The sequence below is a fragment of the Anopheles coustani genome, chromosome 2 (assembly GCF_943734705.1).
Source record: "Anopheles coustani chromosome 2, idAnoCousDA_361_x.2, whole genome shotgun sequence".
Lineage (NCBI taxonomy): Eukaryota > Metazoa > Arthropoda > Insecta > Diptera > Culicidae > Anopheles > Anopheles coustani.
Genome location: NC_071289.1, coordinates 40680573 through 40707238, shown reverse-complemented (window position 1 = coordinate 40707238; position 26666 = coordinate 40680573). Strand labels below are relative to the sequence as shown.

The following is a 26666-nucleotide window of genomic DNA, read 5'->3' as shown; positions in this document are numbered from 1 at the left end:
TTTAATGGAGTTAGGTGAAGGCGGTGAAGCTAGAGCAGTTGTTGTGTGATTTGGTGGTTGCTTACCATTTAGTGGTTTCCGTTGTTTTCCATTTCTGTTAACCTTACAACCGGAAGAGCTACACCATTGTATTATTTTAAAACTACATAATTTCTAAATTAGTACTCAGCTATGAGTCATATGCTGTTTCTTACGCATCAAAAGATAAGATAACAGATTGTTCTTAAATATTAGTAATATTGAAATAATGAAATGAAAGTGATGTTCGACCAATACCACTTTCAGTTAGCAAGTGAATGTGTTTTTTATTCAACAAGTTAGCTCTAGGTGTCTTTTGTTTTATCTATTTATAATGGTGTATTTAATTTAATCTCGTATTTGAACTTTCAACCCACTTTGTTAAGCTATGGGTAATGTAAAACCAATTCTAGTGGCATTGTTGTGTTGATTTAATTTTCTAGTTAAATCAATTTACCAAAATAAAAGAGAAATGGACACGCTGAGCATAGTAAAACATTTTCTTAGACGAGTTTAGTTAATCTACCTAGTATTTCAGCATTGAAGAGCGTGCGATAGTATAATATTTGCCAATTAATTTGGCAAAATGTTGTAAAATTGATTACAGTAAAAATTCATTATTTAAAAGCAATTGATTATGATGAAAATTTTGTAGAAACAAACATTTTACAAATAGTAATTTTTTACAAATAGTAATAAAATTGTTTTCGTCCTAAACCATCCATGTAATGACGTTAAAAGACCAAACACACACCAACAATATTTATTTCAATTTATCATACGCCTGATTAAAATTAAACTAGTCTTATTTGATGTTTTATATCGCGCATTCAGACAATCATAGTAAAAAGTTTTTGAAATTGAAATATTTTTGCAAAAAAGAATGTTATACGTTCAGTTCCTCTCGGGATAGAGTAGCATATTTCTAGTGAAGCTAAGGTAGTGAGAGAAATCGAGCGATAAATGGGAGAAAAGGAATACACCAAAAACCCTGCAGTTGGCGTAGGAAGTTCTGAGAAGAGGGAAAAAAACCTTCAAGAAAGAAAAGCATTCCCTGATCGATTTAGCTCCCGGAAGCGGTGACACAAAATTAAGAACTTCCGCCCGCCAACAATTGCTTGCCGGAGAAGTTCGAGAAGCTTGCGGGTTGCCGCGGGAGGGTGGAGAGGTTGAGTTCGGTTTTGAAGGGTACTTTGAATTCACCATTTTCCTCCAGCAGTCGTGCTGCGTAATCAGCATGGTGGAAGGGCGAATGGCGAGGCTCCTGAATTGCTTTCGACGACGACGACGACGACGACGACAAGGACATGGCAGAGCACGAGAGCACGATGACAGCCACCTTCAGTCGAATAAGGTGGTTGTGAAGGCGACGAGGTGGCTGGAGAGGCAAGAGGAGAGGATGGAAACGCCAGCAGGGAGCGGAATTAGTGTGGGAAGGATTCTCCACTCGCTTTGCGCTGCGAATTCCGTTCCCAATTCCAGCGGAAACTCGTGCAGCCACGATAAAACGCAGCGGGCGTTCGGATGGAACGGGGAAGCAACGGGCCAAGTTGTGAGAAAAACCTTTTTGAGTAAATAAAGTATGATAGAAAAATAACAGCCTCTCCGCCGCTGCTGAAATCTTCCCACAACCCACTCTCCTCCTCCAGAGCAGCAAGACAAGGTAGCTTTTCTTCCAAACCCCGGCCGCAAGCTCACCTTGCATGCTGATGATGAATACTTCACGGCGGTGCGTTTTTGCACCGCCTTCCGCTACCTTCGACCTTTTTCCCATTTTCCCAGCCTGAGGGCGCGGGAAATGGAGTTCCAGAAAACGGTGGGGGGAGAGTAAAACAAACCCGACGCCTCTGGAACATTCCGGGTGGTTGGAAAATCAGCAGCTGTTGGTTAAGACGAGCCGACGAGCAGGGGGAAAAGAGAGCGTGCCCCATTGGGACATTCTCTCCCCCCTCTTTCCGCTTTTTCCAATCCCCTTTCCCCTTTAGCTGCTTCAACGTTTTTCTCCCATTGCAGCCTGGAGGCGATTTTCTGCGCCGTTTTCGTTGTGTCTGAGTCACAGTGAGCAACAAAAAATATGGTAAATGGAATCAAACAGATGCAAGGAAAAGGGTTGGAAAAGCGGGGGACGAAAAGATGACAGCAATGGTTCTCAGTTTCATAAAGAGGATTTTTTTCAATCTCGATCTACCGTTGCGGAATTATGTTGAAAAAGAAATGGGGAACGTAAATATGAAGAAGCCAGCAAATCAGCGTCACAAAGGGAAAATGGAACAGATGAAGCGGACCCCGGTCGGTTGGAACGAACCCGGCCGACTGGTTCCGTTCCAATGGCGTACTTCCGGGTTTGGGGTAACGAGATGAAATACGGTTCCTTCCCTTCCCTCACCATTCCGGAAGTGCATCGGCTTCTTCGGTGGTAAATTACTTCAAAAAAAGAGAACGAGCGAACGAAAAGGGAAGTAAGGAAAATGATAAAAATTCATCCCATGTGCAGTTCGCGGGGATCATCCGTAGAAAAAGGGAACTAACGATTTTTTTTTCGCGAGTGCATCTTAAATTCGAGTCAAGTTTTGAGCAACCCTTCGAACGAGTGTGTGATAGGTTTGAGGTGTTTTTTTCTATCTTTCTTCTCCCTAGAACTATTTTCCCACAAACATCCTACACATCCGGAAACGGTAGCGTGTATGATGGGATCATTAGTTTAATGACCTCACCCCGTCGCAATGGAATGGAAACACATTCCAATGTGAAGCAACAAAAAAGTTACGCTTGTTTCCACGGCGTGGTCTTGTTCGGGGTGGCGGGCGGGGTTGGTATTCCACGCCAACGCAAGCCCGCGAACCTCGAATGCCCTGAAGACGGAACGGAATAATCCAGGTGTTAATATGGCGTTACCGGGCAGTTGTTGGGTAATTACAAACCTGGGAATGTGTTTTTTTTTCGGAAGGAAAAAGTAATTGGACGGAAAGCGATTGATTCACATCAGAAGCTTGTCGTTAGGAAAAATAATTAACCATGACACACCAACACATTAAACCCGCACGGTTTAGCTTCATTACCAGCCCCTTTTCAGTGGCAGGATGTCATTTAATTATGTTTCTTGCGGTAAAGAAAACTTTCAATTATTGACCCACCATTTCCGATCGTAATATCCGTTCGTGAACTAGGATATTTCTTGCATCCGTGCTTCCGTAATCCATCGTCTCCATTCCGGCAGCTGGTCACGTTTCAAAGAGTAGGTGGGTCACTTCTCATTCACATTTATTTATTCCGAGAAGTAAACGAACGAAAAGGCAACCGTGTTCTTGAATTTGTTTCCTTTTTCACTCTCCCGGGGGTCCAGCTTTGAGCCCACCCGGAGTACTTCTGGGAGAAATAAAACAGGAAGAGCACGCATCCGGGAAAATTCTTCCACCCCCTCCTTCGTGGAGCCTAATCCCAAAGAGAGCACATAACAAACGAAGTAGAAAAAATGGCAATCCGAAGCAAACTGAACAACGAGTTTACTCACACGCTTTCGATGTGCCATCAACGTGGAGACACGTACCGGTGGACAGTCGTCAACAAGGGGCCACAAAATGAACCCCGGGTGCTGTTGGCCAAGCGATTGGCCAATCTTGATCCGATAGCCTGCCGAAACGCCGATGTCCCAAACCGAACACGATGCTGATGCTTGGGCAGGAGTTTCCGGCCACAAATGCTTTCCCGTCAGCCCCGGGCCTTCCAACTTCCGCACACTAGAGAAACCAAGGACCAAAAAAATTCATAAACCTCGGTCCCTTTTATGAGTCGGAATTGCCGAATTACCTACTTCTTTCCGCACGGGTTGCGATGACCACAGGGCGGGCTTTGCTGAGGCCATCGGACGAAGTGGTTTGGATGACGAATTATGAGTTATTTTGTCTCTCTTTTGTAACCGGATTTTCTCCAAGTCTTTTCGCGCAGTACTGACAGTGCTGTTGCCGTAACTGAAACCTTTTCCCTGCTTTTTATGGATCTTCCATTTGTGACAAAACTTTCCGTAAATCGTTGAAATTCGTTAAATACTTGAAATACTGGCGAACGTACAATAATGAACCTGTCGTTATTTCATTAAAAATTGACTGTAAGCAGAATGGCCAGAAGTAAAATCTACACCTTACAAGATCCTTACACATTGTGTAACTTATTGTAATCAGTTATGCAGTACACAACATAAACATACCTCATCGGTTACCATTAAAACTAGAAAACTAATTACATCAATTATTGCCAATAATATTTATAATTTATACAGTTTTTACAATACAAAATAATGATTGTATGACGCACAAGGGAGAAAGCTCTTGTTCAACAAATATCTGAGTTAATATAATAAATGTTGGCTTAAGTGCCAATGTAAACATAACAAATCCAATTTGTTAGTACGAAACAGATAAATACTACTGAAAAATTTGCAAAACTTTTATTTTGAAAATGTATTGCTAATTTTTGTTAAGCAATCGTAATACTTATTGTGATACTTATTGAATCCGAACGGTGTAAAAAACAAAGTTTTATAAGCAAGTAAATCTAACATAGGAGATAACCCGCTTTAAGAACATTACTTAAGTACAATATAAAAATAACATAGCTTTATCAAAAATGGCGGTTTCATACCGTTTGCTCGTTTAGTTCGATATTGTTGCTTTTAATAAACCCAAGGTATTTTTTTTCTGATACCGAAAAGAATAACCTTTTCTGTTCTATTCAATTTATCTGAATATTGTGGCACAAAGATGGGGATCAATTTTTCAAATTAGCTATAAAAATTTGTCATTCACCCTGTAAATTTTTCGTACAAACATAAGTTTAAACTGATTGATATTGTAGTATAGAGCAGAAACAAATAGTTAGATGAATTCTCGTGCATGAAACAATTTCCCTTTTCAATGAGAGCATGGTAAATAAAATTATAAATATCTACGCGAACTGTATAAAAATGTATCATCTTTGATAGGTTGTAATTGTTAAACAATTAACAATCAGTCGCGAAAATCAACGGGAAAAAATCATTCTAATGTTAAAATAGTATCAGACCTTTAATTTTTTTTTTTATCAAATGGTGTGAAGAAACATATACTCAACACTAAACGTGTTGATGCAAATGGATGGTTATACTGTTTTAACATCGCTTGTACTCAAGAGTTAATTCGTAAAAAGATACTCTCAATTAAGCTTTACTGGCTGGCCTTAGGGGGATTCCAGTTAATTTTTCAAATTGAAAATACCATCTGGTGGGTAGCGTCATTAATTCAGCTTTCTCACTCGATGTGCTGCAAAGGGCCAAGGTAGTGGAGACAGTGGTGAGACCACGTACTGACCCACACGCATCCAGCAATGGGAGCCGCACGTTCGAACGAACGGAAACGACGCTTCGGTCACCAATTCCTAACCAACGCATTCGGTTCCCAGTTAAATCCGAAACTTTACGACTCGAGTTCATCGGAGTGGATGACGCGTTTTTACCCGATTGCGGACCGGGCGGATGTCCCCTGTTGGCCCCGTGTCAAAAAGGTAATCCCGTGGAAAATTGAACCGTGCGACCTTTCCTAGTCCGCAGAGCCACCACGAGCGTATAGGCGCGACCGAAGCATCTTTTTCCCGCTGAAGATGGTATTTTCCTCTCCCATTGTCTTACTGCACACGGCGAATACATGACGCCCGGCACGTTTTACCATACGCCGGTGGCTTGAGGTAGGGTTTATTATGAACACGTTACACTCGATTATCGTATGTGCTGAGTTAGAAACGGAACCCCCATTCCTCGATGCGTAAGCCAGGTTTCGGTGTGTTTCCATTAGTACTGCGGACCAGAGGACCTGCAACGGTTTAATGCGAGCGTAAAGAAGCTCTTTGTTTTTGTGGGACACAAATTCAATTGTCTCACTGCTTCCAGTCGGTCTAATAAACCATGTAGTTTTTATTCCCCTTTGCGGTCCCCAAGTAAGCCTTGGTCGCATTCGAACGATGGTAAGATTGAACAAAGTCTCCCGGGAACAAAACATGTTCATTTCCACCGTAACATGTCATTATTGCAAATCGGGAAGAGCAGAACAGTTTTTCTACAATGAAAGAGGTATATCATACTAAACTCAAAGATGTTTGCAACGAAATAAAATAAAAATTGTAAGAGAAATATCTTCCTACGGAAAAGTACACATTTAAGAAGGAAAATTGATTATGATATAACAAAAAAAAAAACAATTGTACCATTGAAATAAAAGTAAATATCATGAATTAGGATTGTTGTTCAACAAATCACTAGCAATAATTTGCTGATAGAAGTGCAATAATTTGCTTTCTACGAATCTTAGATGAGATGATAATGATGCTGATTCATTATAATAAACTATCCCAGTTTTTTATCACTCAGTTTTTTATCATTTTTAATCGTATTCATTCGAAACTTATGAATAAGTTGGCGATTAAACGATGCGTTATACAACAAATTTCATTAAAACACTTGCTCACATTATCTAACCACTTAATTGTAGCACTTATGAATTTGATTTACAGTTTATTTTAATATAATTAAGAATGCCCATAAGCATGATTTGAAATGGTTACAATTTTGACAGCTAAGGAACAATTTCATAATTATTAAATAGAGTTTAAAAATTAACTTGATTTGGACACAAACTTGTATTCGTCATCTAGTATGAAATAAATATTAAAGAAACATTTATGCTTTCTTTTCTTCCCCCAACAGTGTGCATGGCTGGCAGGTACGAGAAGAGGCTGCTGCACGACCTGCTCGACCAGTACAACATCCTGGAGCGTCCGGTGGTGAACGAATCGGATCCTCTTCAGTTGAGTTTTGGTTTAACGCTAATGCAAATTATTGACGTGGTAAGTTAACGTTCACTTTTCCCTATTTGTTTCCAGTAGGTTTTATTCGCGTCTGCTCTTCGCATCGATCTCGTTCGCAGTAACGTTAGCATTCATCTTCCATCATCGAGCGTTTGCAGCCCATTTGCTTCTGCGGTGACTGTTCACTTGGTTTCACAGGAAATAATGTTGAACGATCCCGCACATTCGCAAACGTTCCCGGGTGGGCTCCGAATAAACGGATTTACTTATCTTTTTCGGTAGGATTAAGCTGTTCCGTCGAGGATATCAGCATAATTTTTAACGTTCAATGTCATTACCCTCGCATCCCCTTTGTTTGCGTTCGACAGCGTTTTGCCACCCGCAAATCGATCAACCGAATGAATAAGCCGTGGGGGGGTAAGCGACTTTTCTTTCCCACTTTTCCAAACACCTTCCATTCGATTATCTTCCGGTTGAACGGTCAGGCCGATCGGATGACGCCTCCAGCTCCGCTGCAAAGTGCTCCCGAAAAATCTTCGGTCCCTGTCGGTCGTTGGGCTCTCAGTTGAGCGCGGCCCGCAACTTTCTCGTTTGCTGCCGATTAGGCCAAACTGCCCGCAGTTAGCTTTAAAGCTCGTTAAAACGAAACCATTGATCTACTCGTTACCTTCAGACCGGGTTTTTCCTTCTCCGGTCATGGTTACGTAAGCGTTACCGTGTCACGGGATGGATGGCGACCGGTGGAACGACCGACTTTGGCGCGGGTCATTAAAAGTGCACACGCCGTCGCGGAAGGAATTTTTATCACCCACTACTGTTTCGAATGTGAACGCGGCCAGGGGATGGGCGGAGGATGTCGACGGGAACGACGTAAAATTGTCGTCCACCTGCGAGCAAGCAGCAGGAACGTTTCACGAAATGACGTCCACTTGCTAGGCGGCCTTCGCCAATCTCGGGACCATTTCTGCCATTGTAGAATCTGCGCCGGCGATAAAAGTAAATAAAACGATATTTTTATAGCTCTCACGTGTGCGGCAACTCTATGGCATTCCGCGGGCTTAAGCACGACCGGGTCCAATCTGAATTGAAAAGTGTCGACGTAGGTATTCGGGCAGGAAGTAGAGCGATAGTCAAGTAACTTTTGCGTTCGGCAGATTGTAAGATGGTCCAATAATATTATTTGACAAGTGTCTGACAAGGAACAGTCAAAGCTACGTTGATTTGATATTGATGTGCAAATGAAACGTTACGAACGTGAACTAAAAGCGTTGGAAAAAATACCCTTAATAGATGAAACTTAACACTTTATGCCAACAATGTACACTTATCTAAGTATATATTAAACTTGTAACATGAAGTTAAAGCTTATTTAGTAATTTAACTATAACGCCAGAAGATTATGCCAATGTGTAGTTTATATATTATGTATTTGAGCATTGCGTGGATTTATACTGATTTTAGTTTCCAAATAAAAATTATACAAGTGTAATTCCTTGCATGTGGCATAAAACAGTGTGGAACAAATTGGAAGTGCGTGAATTATTAAATCAAATTATCATCATTTGTTAAAAAAATCAAATTATCTCTTTGCAACATCCAACTTTATTTCCAATTGTTTGGCATAACTTTGGTCTGATACATTTAATGCTGTAGGGTTTATAATGATTTTAACTGTCTGCGTTTCTTTCATAAAAGCTGTTAAAAAAGGGGGAAAAGAAATAGTGTCAGGACGTTTAACTAACTTATTTCATTGATTTTTTAAAAAATGTACTATTTAACTTCACACGCATTCTTTGTTTTGTACAACGTGTTCATTGCATTTCTCTTTTGTTGCCAATTGCTCAGCATTTGAATTGAGTTTTCCAATACAATGTTGCTTTCATCGGTAAAGTTTCGTTGGAGCAAAAATTGTCCACTTCGATTTACCAAAACAGAAAGACATGGGAAGGACATATGTTTCTCTCACTTTTTTTTTCATCACATCCATTCTGCCGCTTTTGCATTTTCCTTCCAAAATGGTACCTGGTTGACCTGCTTCGCTCGGGCCGCATTGGGTTGTTCGGTAACCGACGGGCCGGAAGTGGGTGGTGTAGGAAAGTGATTTTACATGCACATTTAAGGGCTTGGTAGTGGATTTGCTTCGAAATTTTATTACAACGCACCGCCCGGTGACACCGTTGGCGGAAGGTCGACAAACGGACTTTGGAGGTCGAGCGAAGCGGGAATTTGCTCCACTTTTCGCTAACAGATTCTCCGGATGCTACTTTTCCGGATGTTTTCTCCCTCCTTTTGTGGCCGCCTTTCGTACCGTTCGGTAAGGATAAGTTTAGTATATTCTTCTTCTTTGTACTTTGCTCGTCCGGATGGAACTCATCCCGTGTTGGGTGGAAAGGAAGCAAGATTTCCCACAACCGAGGACCAGGCACGTGGAAAACGCTCGGTGAGGGTAAAAAAAAACCGTTTCCTTCCTCCGAGGCGCAGTCCCGTGCTGGGTTGTGCGCTTGCGTTTGTTCATTTTTAACTAAACGATTTTCTTGCTCACCGCTCACGAACGTTCATCTGTGCGCTCATCGCGAGGCCGCAACGTTCGGTGTGAGAACTCGCTCCCACACGTAAATGGCGCGGTGAAGGAACGCATTTCCACCATGTCGCACGGTCCAGCCCACGGTGTAGCATTATTGTTAGGTTAGGCTGGCTGTCCAACCACAACTTCCTTCTCAAACGCAGAGAGCGGTTCGGATGAAGGGCTTCAAGGTGCGATAAGGGAGCTGTAATTGAGATGCAAATAGTTGTCGTGGTCGTCTTCCCGGCTGGTGGCTTTTCACCGGTGGCACGAAAGGAACATCGGGAATATCCTGCACCTACCGCTGGGTTCAGTTTCTTCCCAACTTTTTCGTCTCTTTTACGGTGGCTTCCAGGTTGGCAAGAAGTAACGAGGAAGCTGTCGTCGTTTTTGTGTGACCCCGAAGGACGAGTGCAAAATGGCAAAGGATGCTTAATTGATTACGCAAACAAAAACCTTCCGGGCCGGCAGCCTCAAATCGATCGAAACTGAGAAAACCACCGGACTAAAGCTATCGATATGTTTTAACTCCGTGTCATGGAAGATCATATTTGTAAAACCTAATCAGTATTCTGAGGAACCTATATATCTTTTCAAAGTGTGTATATCTTTGGATGAAATTCTAAATCAGCTTGCTTCAATGATCAAAACCAAATAGCTTACTGAATGTAGGTCCAACTTTTGAAATGAAATTGCCAAGTCCTGATCTGATAAATTGGAAAGACTTTGAATAAATAGTTTTATTTCTAAGTAATTTTCCCTAAATTTAGTAGTTATTCAACATGTATCTTTTGTTTGTTGTGCTTTAAAAAAACTTATTTGAAAAGCACTCCGATTTTGGAAGGTTTTTACAATTTATAAATGAAGTTCCCTTTTGAGATGCTTCATGCTGTGGAATAATATAAGGAAAGACAAGCCGGCGAGATAGTGCATCCACCTGCAAACCTCTCTATTATACACTATTCCTCCTACGGACTGGCATTCGAGTTCCGGCTCAATTAACATCTATGTTACGTTGCATCGACCCCCCTGAGGGTATGCGGGTGACTGGTTCTTGGAAGGGATGTTCGCATTCAATTTCGCCGGCTTCGGTTGATGCCACTCTGCGTCCATTGGCATCAATGCACCGCGCAGTGATTGTACCCGACGGCGGTGCAGTAACTCGTAACAGGACAGTTCCATTAGGAAACAACCTGGCGGGATGCAATTATCGATGCTCGTCATGTGCATTCGGATAGAAAAATCAATTGACCATCGGCAGCGGGTGTAGGAAAAGTCAACCGTGTTAGGAAAGATTCGTGAGATATTTAGATTGCCGAACGATTGGCAATCTGTTGGTTACATCTCATTCTAGTACCACATTCGTACATTGCTTCGTAGACGAGTGTAATATAGAAGATCGTATGTGTTTGTGTGAAAACGTTTATAACAATTTTATTTGAAAAACTATGATCAATTAAATTTAGCTTGTACTGTCATCGAGCTGATTTGTTATGATTATTTTACTTTTCATTGATTGAATATTTCCCGAAAAGTTCACGCCCTACCACCCTGATTCTGACCATTTCTTTCTTCCCTCTTCCTTTTTTTTGCAGGACGAAAAAAATCAGTTACTCGTGACGAACATTTGGCTGAAGCTCGTAAGTACGACCGACGGCGTGTGGTTTCCGGGCAGTTTCGGAATCGCAGCGCGGTCAAATGGGGTACCGCTCCTAAGGTCCACAATCACGTGACTTGGCACACGGCTTGGAGCCCAGGTTCGATTGAACGGTTCCGGACGGCATCCTCCATTTGTGTGACCGAACGATTGCGCTGCCTCGCGGAAAGGAACCACGCCACGTCAACAATTTTTCTGTTTTTCAACTGTTCTTGTATTTGTGTGCGTTACATTTTCCGACTTCGTCTACTTCATTGCCAAACACCAATTTTTGTACGCTTTCGGCGTGGTTTTGTGTAAAAGAAATATTAAGAAACACCAAATGTTACGACATTTAAACCCGTTAAATAATATTCATTTTATACCATGACCTGTCTTTGTTAACATCGTTTCATATATTTAAGAAATACATTGCTATCTTAAAATGCAAACTTGCGGTTATCAATAGATTTACAAGGACACGATTTATCAGCTTTCTCGACAGGTCAAAATTCGATTCTAAAAGTAAACAATTTAAAAAAAAAATGAAAATGGCCATCGACGCGTCAAGAACCTATGCGGGTACAAACACACATAGTCTGTGTTCTCTTTCTTGTATATTGTTCACGTCGTTATCTCAGAATGACCTCAAAGTTTCTGTTTGGACAAAAAGTAGCATTACTTTGGTTGTATTTATTTCGAACGCAAATTTACAATGATTAAGAACAAACCTCCAATTACGTTCGGGCAAACGTTTATCTTTTCGGTTGTGAAGCATCGGCAACCATTTTCCTACACAAAACAGTTCGCGTGTACCACAACCGAAAGCCACCAGCAGTTATCGAAGCTCCCTTTCGTTGTGGGCGAGAAAGGAAAATATGGCCAGTAATAATCACGTGCTCGAATCGATCGACGGCACCGATAAATTCGCTCACGCTCTCGAACCCTCGCCCTCGAGCAGCGCCGTCGTAAAAATTCACAGCCAATTTTCCAAAAACAACACCAAACACGTACGTCACATCTTCTTACACCCTACGTGTGTGTGCGTTTGTGTTGGTGCGTTGTTACCATGCTCGTTTGATGGTTGGCGCGCGGAGTCTGCCGAGCCGGAGGTGGTTGGAGAATACAATTTAAAACGTGGCCTCCAATTCGCCTGGTTGGGAAGGAATGGTTAGAGCATTGACTGGAGTCGCTTGGCAATAGTGCTCATTCGTCTCGATATTTGCTCACCCCGTTGCCCCCCGTGCTTTGTTCCCGAACTCCCAGGCCACATCCCGCAAACAGCTCTGGGTCTTTATTTATTTATCCACCAGCGAAGGTAAGGCGCTGGTGCGTTTCTGTGGATCGCTTCTATTTATTTCTTTTAACGCATCACACCTTCGAGTTGACTTCCTGGGTGAGTGAGCCTGGCCGACGCGGTGTGGGATCGTGGCCCCATCCAGACTCTGGCTGCCAGCTCGCTCGGTTGCCCATTTTCACCTCCCGTAAAGCAGCCACCGTTTTAATGCTGGGAAAGTTCCCAAAGGCAACTAGCGAAGACGTACGTACACAAGTGCCGGAAGCGACCGGAAGCCAATTTCCTGCTTTGCACGGCATCGGACGGAAACAAAGCCATCCTGTTTGCTCGCAGCCAGCTACCCTGGGACCATATTACGTCGGTGTGTTCGTGTACGCCATTTGGCTGCGTACAACTACTGTCGGTTCCGTACTTGGCTGACTTTTTTTTTCCTGGACATTTCTTTCGCTCGGTCTTATGCGGTCCTCTCAAACCTTGGGATTTGGTTGAGACAAAAAAAATGAATAAAATAAATGCCCACATACCAGCAAACACACAGACATGCACTAGGGGGGAACTCTTTAATAAATAAAATATGAGCTCTGCAATTTCTCCCGACAGGTTCGACTTCCGTTTCGGAACACGTGAGCCGGGCATCTTTCACTGTTCATTGTGTGTGTGTGTGTGTGTGTATATGTGTTTGATTTTTCCGCGAGCTCTGCAGTGTTCTCATCCAGGGCTGTGTCCAAGCAGTGGCTTACGGTGAAGATAAGCTTTCTCTGTATCTTGCGCAGGTGTGCGCCTTTTTTTCCTTTTTGCTGTGGCTCAAGTCCGCAGGCTGCGGAACAAAAAGCTTGCCACATGAGGAGCTTGTCTTGATGTGACTTTTTTTTTCTTGCCCTCCCTTGCCCATGGTAGGATTTTTCTCTCACTCCCCCTTCATTCAAATACGTGCCCACCCGTTTTCCGGCAGCGGCAAAAGCAATCACCGCAAGACATCGCCGGGTTTGAATGGGAGGCTTTTGGGCCGGAGTTTGTCCCGTCTTGGCGGACAACGTCTTGGCGGGACGACCATCGAAAGCTTTTCGCTGGAGCTCCTCCCCACCCCACGTTCGATGCCACCCAAAACCCACCCACCCGCCAGTCACCCGTAATATGATGTGCAATTTATTGCGCTTTTGGTGAAATATAATCTTATTTGGCTCACTGTTATCGTTTGGTGGACCGGTTTCCCTTTCGCTTCGCTTTTGTTTCCACCCGTGTCGACCGCTCGGCGCTCGAGAGCACTCTTCCACTCCCCCACCGCAGCACCCAAAAAACGTAGCATCCACCGTCGAGATACCGACTTTACCTTCGGCGTTTTGTTATAGCGTTTTCCGCACACCGTTCTCCTTCGCTACTCCTCTGGTGTCCATGAGGCGACCTCGTGCCTTCGGCCCGCCTCGCAATCATTTGTGGTGATTTTTGGCCGGCATTTTTCGCCATCGTGGCGTATTTTCGTTATTTATTTATGGCACTCGCTTTGATGTTCCGTTACGCCGGGAATGGCACGCGGACCGACGGACGAATGGGCGGTGGCGAACGAAATTGAGTTGGCCCGGGAATCAAGGTGAGGACAGGCACGTCGATGGAAAACGGATGGAAGAGTATAGAACCGAATAAAGAAACAAAAGAAAAAATTGAAACAGAGAAAACGGGAGAGAAAGAAGGATAAAAACCAAACGGTACCCGATGCCCGACTGACTTTTGGAGCCTACGGTTGAAGGCGCGAAAGCCGCGCTGGGGATTGATAATAAGCTTTTGGAAATAATTTGACGGTTTCTAAACAATGTGCACCGGCAGGGTTTTGATTAGAATGACCATTTGCTCCGCAAAAGATTACCGTCCATAGCTGGCATCTGCGCTTATTAGATGATTATAAGAATTGTACCAAGAGATGATAACGTTGGTTGTGGTGATATTTTTGAAAATTACAACAAATGCGTTTAATTTTTGATCACCGTACTAGTGCATTGATAGGTTTACTGCTCTCCAAAATAATAAACATAAATATTACTTGTTAGGGGGTCCGCGACAGCCGAGCGATAGCGCCGGTTAGAAAATCGGCCCATGAGCGCCGGGGCTCACCACCTCGACGCCGTGGGTTCGAATCCCAACAGAGACCGGACCCTCCCCTGTACGAGAGGACTGACTATCCACGTACAACAGGGAATCAAGTCTCGTAAGCCGTTAACGGGCAGGCATGACCAAGAGGTCGTTACGCCAAGAAGAAGAAGAAGAAGAAATATTACTTGTAGGGATACTACATTTTTATAATACACGAGTCACATTTTTTCTTATTTATAATGTTACAGTGACAATTCAATTAGATTTATTCAATTTATTCAAACCATTTATTCATTTTTTTTGTAATTTTAAAACTTGTATTGCCAATTTCAACAAGATTCATAATAGTTTCGGTGAAGCAGATGCTCTTGTAGAACTGTTTTGGAAAAAAATGTATAGAAATGAGGTTTGAAACTACAGGTTGTAGCAAAAACCAGGAGCAGGTATTGTGCGTAAAAGCTGACTTTTGCTATGAGCTGAGCGGATTTTAACTACACATTTTGATAGGAGCCAATCCCTCTAAAAATTAAAGAGATCAAAAACTCTGTCGTATAACTGACAGCTTCCTGAGAATTGCAAACTGGATCGATGAAAATATATGATACCAAATTTAGCCTAAATTTTCTATTTCAACATTTAACTCTTCAAAATTTGCATGTTTGTGTTTCGATAGATGCCAGAACTAAATAAAATGTGTTATCATTGCACATTTTGTAAATAAAAAATGATTTTTAATGATTAGCTAGTTAGTGAAAAGAAATGATTTGTTCGAAACCAACCCACCACTCTCTGGGCATGCTGCTGTGGCTGTTTATACTTGCCAGTTGAAATTGCACTGCATTTGTCATTGCTAAATGCAAACAAACAAACTAATATACAACATTGAAAATGTAGTTTTCAGACGTGAGATTTAGCTGAAAACTTACTCTCATGGCTAACAAACGTGTGTGCAAAGTTTGATTAAACATGGTTCAGCCGTTTAGTAGAAACTTAAACACTAACACCGTGATACGAGAGTTTTATAGATATAGAAGAAGATAATCTTCCTTAATAGTTTGATAATATTCACATTGTTTGGTATAAATTAGCTGGATTTTGACAAGAATTTTCTTCGGTTTATCGTTGATTCTCAAAAGATCGAGTGAGTCAAACAGCATTCCTTCTTTTCAGAAATCAATTGGAATGAACTGGAACAGCTCCACGAACTGTGAATGAGTTTGTAGTTGGAAAATTGAAGGATAAAATCCACACAGCATGAAATCACTACCCGGAACGTTCTCAGAGTTGACTTCGGTTGCTGTTGGTGCTGCTTGGCGTTTTTCCCTATCACTTAGCACGGGACGCAACCAACCATGCAGCTTCCGGGCAAAGCCGCGATCTATGATTTATGGCTAAGCCCCGGCCAGCGAAAGGGGATATAAATTACATCGGGCAGTTTTGGGGCCACCCCCTTCGGCTCGGCTCATGCCTTCGGACGGGTATGATGATCATAAAGCTTCATCATCAGTCACGTGTAGTTAACGGGAACCGGTCACATCAACCACATCCACATGCGGGCAGTGATATGCTCGGATCGTACCTTTCATCTCAGAGCCTCGGTGCGGTGTGCTCCTCAGGGATATTTGCCCCGGTTCGCACGCATACCGGGTGTCTGGTATCAATTACATACTTTTTCTCAAGCACCCGAAGCACACACCATCACCCACGTACATCCTTTTTCCCAACGTTTAGCCCTCGTCACGACGGAACGGAATGGCAAACCCGGTGCGTGAAGGTGGCAAACTAATCCCGAAACGAATTGTGCTCGTTGTCCGGTGATGAACCGGTGCAAATGACCGCTGGGAGCAGCTCCGAAACCGTACCGGGAGGCGCCCAGAACCAGGCCGCCGTCCCAGAATGCCGAGACCGAGAAGGCGCTCACACGAGTGAGCTCATGCAAAACTCATTAATCTCGACGAAGAAGGGTCGAGGCCCCTGGTAGCACGCCACGGTGCGCAGTGTGGGTGGTGACCTGAGAGCTTTTCGGAGCTCATATAATTTGATTACATCCCCGGGTGTGGACTCCGGGCCGGCCGGAATCCGGTGCCCGCCTCATCCAATTTCTGATTCGCCCAAGGCCACCGCCGTAGCCGCAGAGGACGGTCATCGTTCATCGTTTGCCCGCGCCACGGTGATGAATGTGTTTAATGACGTGTTGCATCGCACTGGCCCTGGCCGGCTTACGGAGGCTGCCTTCGCTACGCAGTAAAGGACACCACAGTAGTTACGATGGTATCGAGGGAATGGATGGAAATGGCCGGTGGGGTGGAGATTTACTACTTTCCTTCACTACTTGCAGCCGGAAGCAGGAACAGAGATACATGCCGTGATTTCTCTTTTCGCCTTCTGTCGCTACCACGATGGAGGCGCCTGGTGTCTCACTGACGATGATGGAGGCGCCTGGTGCCTCACTGACGATGATGGAGGCGCCTGGTGGCTTTCACTCCGAATGCGACAGGTACGGTCATTAGGCAAACCAATTGGGGACCTGGTCGCTGGTCCTCCGAAGTCAATTGCACGAATATTAATTACCTTCTCCAGCACAAACATTTTCCATGGGATGGCAAATAGCGCCATCTAGTTCAAAGCATTCGAAACGAAACGGCTTCTCGTTCCGTACAAGTTTGTCTTAGATTCCGATGAATTCCCACTACATTCGAATGTCAAATCAAAACCGGCGCTCGAATGGAAAACTCATTTCAACTTTCCTGAATTAAAAAGCGGTCACCGGTAAGCAAGTATGGATGATTTGCTAAATCGAATACGAGAGAAGGTGAATACATGACGAACTGAATATCGCTCCTGTGTGTCAGTCACCGGGCCACACCATTTACATGTTATCCTCCATGGTCCAATCCTAACGAACCTTTTTGAGGGACACGAAGGAATTTGAATGTTGTTGCAAGTTTCCGCACGCGCCTTTCTTTTCACTTTCACACGAAGGTTCCCTAAACCGAATGGAGGTCAAACAGGCAAGGTGCGAACCGAAGGGAGTTGCGCTGGTCAAAGGCAAACTTTTCCACTTTGGTTAAACTTTAATTCTGCCCAAAGTTCATTTCTGAAGCGGAAGAAACCGGCAACCATCGGAGAGGGAAAATGGTACCGGACGGCATGCGCTCCGATCGAGAGGGTTTTTTGTTTGCTCGAAAGCTGCTTTTAATTGTCCTCCTCTGGGATGGCGGTGAAGAACTTTTTGCTTTTCTCTTCCACCCTTCTTCCCGCAGTGTGCGCGGACGGAACTTTTCTAATCCTTTGAGCCATACTTTTTGCATCGATCATCAGTAGAAATCAATCGATCCGTTTGAAACATTTCATCAAAAGTGAAAATTTTGTCGAACAAGCTTGACTCCTTGGTAAAGAAGGGTGAAGAAGGGATTGAGAAAAGAATAATGGTTGCAATTCTTTACTTGATAGTTATATTTTAATTTAATAATTACAATAATGGCATATTTAAAATGATTGATATTTACCCGTGTTGTATAAACCTTGTTGTATTACTATGGTAGATATACTTTGGCATATATATAAATGATTGTTTTGTTTGTGTCAGTAAAACTGCACCACAACAACATCTGCAGTGCTTAAACTTCATAAGTGGAATGTTTCAGAATCGACGGTTCAGTATTGGTCTACTGTTTAGTGTTCACAAAACTCCAAACAAAAACAAGCTTAAATATGTAATAGATGACAAATGATATCATAAATAAGCAAATAGGCTAAGGTAAATCGACAAAATGTAAGTCCTTGAAATATGTGATATTTATTGGGCAAAGGACGTTTGCCCGTTTTAGCACAAATTGGACTTAATATTGAAAATGTTCCTTTTTATTTGACAGTAAACAATAGTTGTGTCTAACATGAAACAACAACTCACGCTCCTGTTCAATACTTTCCTCGACTAATACTTCCCTCGTGGATATTGATTCGCAATGCATGCAAACTGCAACAACCCCCAAACAAAACAAATAATCTTACCGACGAAAATTACACGACGCACGTAGTGCCATACATTGGTGCCCGTAAGCGTGACCTGCAAAAATGCACGCTCTACACGTTTTCCCCATTGACGAAAGAGCGTTGTTTATTTTTCTGCTACGCTGCTGTCACTGTTCTTTTTATTTTGTTCGAAAAAACACCTTCCATCGGCGCAACATGGTTTGGAACGAATCTGTGTTCCAGCGAACGGAAAACACACTTGAAAAACATCGCTGTCCTAGAAGTGCAGCGTGGAAATCCCGAACCACCACATACATAAGGGTCACACGCGTGACCTCTACCTCTCGGTTTCCTCCACAGCAGTACACGAGCATCCGATTGGAAAAATGCCAATTTGCTGCAACGTTCGTCCCGTCGTTCCTTGCGATGACGACCCGCGCTGATGATGACGATGATGATGCACAGTCTCACGTTCACTCGTGACAGACCGACCACATCCTTCACTCGCGAAAACTGTTATTTTCCGAACGGTTGTTTCCGTTGCATCTCCACGCAGGCCGCTCCTTCATCTCATTTATCTATATGATTCACCATCCGGGTCACTGATCGAAGCCCGGGATCTACCAGCTGCAAACCACCACTTGTTACGCAATCGGTAGTATTTCACAGGGTAAGCTCGTGGACCAACTTGGGACCACTGGTGTGGTGCGGTGGGAATGGAACTGATTTTTTTTTCACATTTTTTTATCAGTGAACGAGTAGCTTCGTTACAATTTTGTGTTGACACGCGCTCGTTGACAGTTGCAAAATGGATGTTTTCCGTGCACCCGCACAAACCTCACAAGCGACGCTGAAGGACGAGGTCGATGAAACCCAACAAGTATGACATGCCGGAACGGTTTCCGACCGGGAAGCTTTACCGAGGAACAATGAACACGTCAAACGCATGTTTCGAAACAAACGGATGCAATTTGCAGTAGGTCAAAATGTCCTGTAAAAACTTTTATTTCGTCACGCAATTCAAGGCGGCTTTATACTCAATTGATTAAGGAATACTTAGAAAGTATTTTAAATTCCACAAATTTCCTTAAAAACTGATAGTACTCTGTCATTTTGAAATGCAGAGCATTACAATGTTTTATGTTTAATTTAAAAAGATGAGGAGCTCTTCCGAAATTTAAAAACAAAATGAAAATGACTTTTGCAAAAATAGAATTTATGTAAAATTCAAAACGAGATTGATTTGCCTCCTAACCTCGTCACCATTTGCAAGCCTATCTCGAATGTTAATTTCGTTCAACTTACTATAACCTTAAATTCCAACCCCAACCTCGAATTCCCATCGCAGACCGCGCAGTCCGGATGCACTGGCGGAGGGTCATGGAGTCTGATATCCTGTCCAATCGATGCTGATGATGCGTGGCCGCTGCTCGGCCGGGTTTCCGGTACACGTGATCGAATCAGCCATTCGGCAGGCGTACCATTTCTCCACTCCCAACCGCTTTCGCTTCCACGTGTCGGGGGAAAATGAAAAGGTGAAAAAGCAAACAGACGAGCGTGAGTGGAGAGTACGAAGAGGTGGCAACCGCTCACACTTGCTGCAAATAGTGTCGGTTTCCCTTAACGATACGAAGTCGGCCAATTTCGACCACCACTGGAGCAAACAATGTCATAGCGTCGTATTTTCATCTTTCAGATCCATTCGCTTTCTTCACCTCACGAGTCCAGCCCAATCGATGGTAGTTCCCATGGACGGCTCCCTTCCCTCGGGGGACGTAGCATAACTTTTTCCCGGCCCAAGGAAAATGGTAGCGGTGGTAGAGTGCCTCCGTAAGGGACAGTGTCGAGGTAGTTTGTGTAGTTTGTCAGCTCGGAAAGGAGGTCGGTGGAGGTGGGCTCGTACCTTAGTTGTGCCAGACCGGGTCGACGCCGAAAAATATCTGTGCTAAGAATGTACCAACGTGCTGAAGACATTGAAGGATTTCTAGACCCTGGCCGGATCGATTTCGACGCTTCGGGAATGAATCATTCATTCGACCGGCCAGAAAGTAGGGACTCGGTGAAGGAAAACCCCTCCCGGAGAGGAAGAAGCCGCCGGACAAAGGGTAGCGAGGAGATAATTTGAATATTTCGGGTACGGTTAAAGAGGGTGGCAAACACTCGGAGCGGAAAGGGAATTAGATAACAAGTGACAAACCCTTGTCTCGTATTGCGGGATCCTTTCGGCCTTCCCTTGGGAAGTGCCTTTTCACGACGACCAGGACCAGAGGACCGTATGAATTTACGAAGAAAACTCACACATCTTAGCTTGAAAAATGTTAACCAATTCCCGCACAACCACACTTACATAAACTTACAAGCGACCAAAATTGGTGATGCGATGAAGTAACGAAGTTTTCCCACCTTTTCCGACTTTGTTTCTCATTCTCTCTGCTGTCCCAAATATGTGGCGTTTAATGTTCTCTTTATATTTGTTTTTCTCCTTTTTACTATGACAACTACTACTTCAACTTTCTCCGTAGCATTTGGAACCAAGTACCGATTAATTAAAAGTTTCTTCTCTAATTCCCTTTTCTCATTTCATCTGCTATGTCCACGTCTGCAAATTTGTTTGTGTGTATGTGGGTATACCCGAATGGCGATGTTTGGTGCAACAACTACAACAACGTACACCTACTGCAATAAAATAATAATGCAATAAATAACCAAACAATAAATTTACGATTGGATCGCATCCAACCCACCAAATAAAAACCCTCTAACAAAACGAAAAAAAAAAAAATAACAAAATGCTTTACCCTATCAAACATGCGAATGTATCCGTCGATAACGATTCTGCGAATGGTTCTGTAATGTTAAAACCACTAAACAAAATCAACCACATAAAATTGACCTGCCTTGTCTGTCGTGGGCAAAACAAATTACTCACTTTCAAAACTTTGCACACTCAGGAATGGAATGATATGAATTTAAGGTGGAACACATCGGATTATGGTGGTGTGCGAGATCTGCGAATACCACCGCATCGGATTTGGAAACCAGATGTTTTGATGTACAACAGGTTGTTACTCACGCTTTGCTATTAATTTCTTCTTCAATCCTTCCCAATCGAAATCAAAACAACTAAACAGAAGTGAACTTTTAATCAAACAATGCTTTGCCTTTCCGTTACCAAATACTCCAACAACTCCAAGATAACTCACCGTACACCCGTTCCACTAAACCCATTAACGCTATCCGTACGAGATTATTTCGATAAAATTATGTATTTTGGCTTTTCATATTTATACTTATTGTTTATGCTTTCAGTTTACGAGCAAAATTTAATTTATATCATGAACTGCTTGAAATTATTTCAGTTTTGGTAGGGTAATTTTATGTATGTTTATTTCAAAGATCCTTAATTTTCAGTTCAAATTGTGGATCAATCTCTATAAATGCTGAAAAATGGAAAACAAGATGTCATATCTGACCAAATGAATTAGATAATATATACGTTATTCAATTATTTAACCAATTTTCTTTCTTCTATTGAATACAGCAATCCTCTCAAAAACGTTCGGCCTGTTAAATGCACCCTAAAAGAATGTTTTCCACTCATAACATCTCCTTTTCCCCGCAAAACCAGATCATTCAACCCTTGCTTCAATCAACTCCCATTCTCTCCTTTATCGATCTTTCCGGAAACTCTACCTCGCACCCAGGCACCCGTTACTAGTTACTGAAAACGTTTTATTAAAACAAAACCTTCCCAAATTGTTTCGATTTCCACTGCTACCACCCGACCTCTGTCCCTCCTTCTACTTCCAAAACAACCGAAACAACCGAACTGCAGTTGAAGTGTACTCATCATTACCGTATATTTATATTTTAGTGCTGATGAAGGCTTTGATGGCACATACCCGACGAACGTAGTCGTGCGCAATAATGGTTCTTGTTTGTATGTGCCACCAGGAATCTTCAAATCAACATGTAAAATAGATATAACGTGGTTTCCATTTGACGATCAAAGATGTGAAATGAAATTTGGTAGTTGGACATATGATGGTTTCCAGGTAAAGTTGATGCTTACAAACATACACAGTTGATATGCAAAACTAAATAGCGCTAAGAGCAAATCCAATGCCAAAAAAAAAACAGCCACAGTAAACAAACAAAAACATGTCATATTTATGTATGTACAAACAGTCCAAAGTTAGCTTTCTTTTATCACGTGCGTGCCAGTACTACGAGAAACAATGCAAATTAATGTTCCTCCAATTAAATTAGAGACCAGCAGCTTTGTCGAAATGTAGAAAAACCAACTTTTGCTTGTTTCAAATACACGCCCAGCAATCGTTATGCCGTTGATTGGTATGTTTGTTATGTTCCGTTGAAGCAACTGCTGTAGAAATTAAAGAACCCCCAAGATGGGTCAAATATTTTTTAAATAACTTTTCGACATCCGGCATTTTGATTCCTTCTAGAACTATGGCATGAGTTGGTTTTCATGCTTTCGCCCTTCCCTAGGGAATCTAGCGCATAACTTCCGGCTGGTACTTTCGTTTCTTTATTCTGTTATCTTAGAAAGTTTGCCCCTTTAGTTCGTGTCCTATCAGTTTGCTCCTGCTGCCACCAAATGCAAATTGTCTCGCTACTGAATGCTTCTGTTGCACTGCCATTAACCAAAATGACCTTTCCGATGGATCGATGTTTTTTTTCTGAGTTTTGCCGTACTCTAGATTTTCTTGCAGGGAACTTAAAAGCACACGTAAGCTTCAATTTGTTCTTTACCATTGGATCTTTATAAAATGTAGCAAACAAAAGAAATTTGGTTTTACTCATCTTCTCTTTTATCTTTTGTATATGATAATGACCTTGTCGATACTTCTTAATTTAGAAGAATATAACAGTAACTAATAACAATTTAATACTTACCATTAATTTACCATTACCAACTACTTTGATCCAAGGCAATCTTACCGGATATTTTTTATTTTTCAGTATTTTAGAATTTCTTACTTTTTTCAATAGTGATTTTTCCACGACCTGGTTTAACTTTAAAAACTAATGGCATATGAAACATCGGTCCACCGCAAAGAAACATAACTTAGCTTTTTTATGGTTTGTTTGGTTGTGCGCCTTTGTATAGCGAGCATAGAAAAACACCTTACAATTGATGTTTAAATATGTCTATTTTAGAAGCCCATTGTTTGTGTTAATTGTTTAGATTTACGTTCGAGAGCTAAAATAAGCAATAACCAATCCATTGCAATCACTTGCGTAGGCCTTACAAATGATGATAATATTATTAGATTTATAGTAAATAACTAACTCGAAAGCTTACCTCGTGGGATTTTCAAAATTTGGTTAGAAGAATGGAATCAACACCGAACTGTTGTCTGCTGCAAGCATGAAAACCGTCCTCGAGAATCCTCTTTGGGCTCGTTGAGAACGTCGTTTGATTCCAATTTTCTTCCTTAACGCGCCTGGGCTCTCCTCTCCCTCGATATAAGCTTTCCACGCAGGGATTGAAAGAAGGACAAACTTATACGCGCGGTGACCGTCGAAGACTTTTTTGAAATTCGTTCCCGTATGGTGAATGGCCACCTCCAGCGTTCTTATGGAAGTCCTGTGCCGCAGGGCTATCGCTGAAGGGTACAATGCAATGTACAAGCCGGAAGGCTGTGTTTGTATGCGGCTGCTGTAAGAAGTTGTTAAATCAAATCATCTCAACGCAGTCATCCCTCCGATCGAGGCCTATCCCTCTCTCTCTGAGTGTCATTTGGCAGTCGGGAACAGCTTCAAAAAACTCTTCGTCGATTGCAGCAAGGCAGAAAATTTCCAGGAAACTACCAAACCAACAAACCATCATACCGAAACTATCGAATGATAATCATATCATCACCATTCAAAAACCGCACATATTGTGCTTTTTGCGTAGCCGCACAGTAGGATACGTACTCGAAAAGCAAAACAAACAAAAACAACGTCTAACGTTTGGTCAACAAGAAATTGAAACAACAAAACACCGACAGTTAAATAGGAAGTTCAATAGCACCAATGCATTGCTGTCATTCTTGGCACGCCCAAAAAAACACACCTACATGCAAACAACGGCAAGCAAAGTGAAGAAAATGTAGGCAACCATCACCGCACCACTCCGGTAGCAGCAAGCTAAGGCACCCCGAAGGAAAGCACCCGGTTCGGTTTTCACATCGCGAGGAAAATCAACCCCACCCAACGCCATACACCAAAGAGAACAAGGCTTCTGTAAACCTAGCGTTAATAGATTCTCCCACGGTCACAGTAATGTGCACCTTGCTTCGCTGCGGGACGATGAAGCTACCACTGCATAGTCTACCTGTATCCTTCTTACAACAAAATAGAGGCAATCACGGTCACGTGATAGTGACACAGCAACAGATGCTGAGTGCAATCAGAGTGTGATGCTGTGTTGTGATGCGTTACTGGCGTTTGTGTTTGTGTTACTTATGTGACAAAAACATTCATTCTTTGGTTTTTATCTTTTAAACCATTCGGCTTCTTTAACCTTACTCTTAAGAATATTCATTACACTAGTGGTATTATTCATTACATTCTTTAACCTTACTCTTAAGAATACTCATTACCTAAGTGGATGTGTGCGAGTGTTATAGCGTAAATCTTTCTCTTTTCTTTTTCTAGTGGTTTCTCTTTTTTTACGCATGTCTCTTATGTGTCAATATGACGACTACTAATCTGTATTTCTTTAGGTTTTTCCGTTCGATTTGAATATTTGCGTGCGTTAGGTGTGTGTATGTGCGTTAGAATGTGTGACTCATATGATCTTTTTTATTTTATTTGTCTTCAGGTATAACTATCTGTTTCAATTAATATTATTTGTAATATTATTTACATTATAATTAAATAGATATCTGTTATTATTATATTGTAAACTGTTTGTTCCATCGTCCTTAGTTATACAATTTATAGTCATTATTTTGATTGTAAAATTTATTTTGTTATTCGTGTTTATGTTAACGTGTGCGTGTACGTATGTGTGTGTATGTGTGTGTGCGTACGTTGTGCTTTCAAACCAGACAATAACCCTGCCGTCGACGGCGTAGCTCGTCACGACCTCATGAACACTTCTCTATCTTCCCAGGCGCAACGGATCTAGCTTGTAGAAGCTTCTCGTTGACTGACGCTGGCTGGCCAAACAGTACTAATACGAATATCCTCTTCTCTGACCTTACAGTTAGACTTGCAGTTGCAAGATGAAGCAGGTGGAGATGTCAGTAGTTTCGTGACGAATGGTGAATGGGATCTTCTAGGTAAGGCACCGTTACTAAACGTAGCTAATTGAATCACGTCCAACCTTAAACGCACCCAGAATGTAAAACTACCGAAAGCGAACGAACTGGAATCGAATGGAACGAATCGAAATACAATGAACTGGAATCGACAGAGAAAGGCCTCCACAATTAGGAAATATTAAACAAACCCGAGAACAAAAAGAAAAGCTAAACACACGCGGCCTCGGTTGCGTTGGAGCTATTTGGAGTAGTGTAAACGCTAGCGAGACTGTGAACATTGGGGAACGCAAAATCTGAACCGTTCAATGTACGACTCATCCATCCGTAGGACACGCCGACCGGTCCGTGAACGGCTTCATAGAATCATGTCATGCTTTGGTATGGTTTGCGTAGTTAGAACTCATTCTTTCGACTCTCATATGAACATCACATTTTATCTCTTTCCATACTATTGAGCTAGCTATCCTCCGTAAACCGCTAACAAAATGGCCATTATCAATCAAAACATTTATCTACTCGTATTATTTTCTTAAGTAAGTAAGCAAGGGATAGCTAACATCCTATTCAGTCTATTTAAAACACTGAGACGAATATCTCTTGCCTGGAAAATCCTTGGACAACTAAAAACTAATTGTCTTTTTCGCCCAAACGATATTAATTGGCGATTGATTTATTAAATCGTTCAAATATACAGTTTACACATTAACCCAATTTAACTTAATTTTGAAATATTATTGTATTACCAATGAAAAAACCCAGTATGGATTCTAGCACAAAAACTATGCTCAACGGCGGATGTATATTTGAAGTGCTCCTGTTGAAGTATACGTGTAAGGAAACACAAGGGAAAGTGTATTTTATCCCAGATCCATCATTTGTTAGTGGACATGAAAAAGATGAAAAATGCAAATGTAGCTGCATTCAACGCTGCACGAAAGCAATGGAACGGGTGTGATGAACGAGTACGGAACCAGGAACCGCTAA

General features: G+C 42.3%; 1 protein-coding gene across 1 annotated transcript in view; it reads left to right on the top strand.

Annotated features, from left to right (window-relative positions):
- The window catches only part of LOC131263146 (neuronal acetylcholine receptor subunit alpha-7-like), a 57774-nt gene that overhangs the window by 18765 nt on the left and 12343 nt on the right, over nucleotides 1-26666 (top strand). The window contains exons 2-6 of the mRNA XM_058265302.1: nucleotides 6749-6888; nucleotides 11008-11052; nucleotides 21357-21466; nucleotides 22280-22460; nucleotides 25625-25700. Of these exons, the coding sequence (XP_058121285.1) occupies nucleotides 6749-6888; nucleotides 11008-11052; nucleotides 21357-21466; nucleotides 22280-22460; nucleotides 25625-25700 (552 nt within the window). The remainder of the gene's footprint in view (nucleotides 1-6748; nucleotides 6889-11007; nucleotides 11053-21356; nucleotides 21467-22279; nucleotides 22461-25624; nucleotides 25701-26666) is intronic.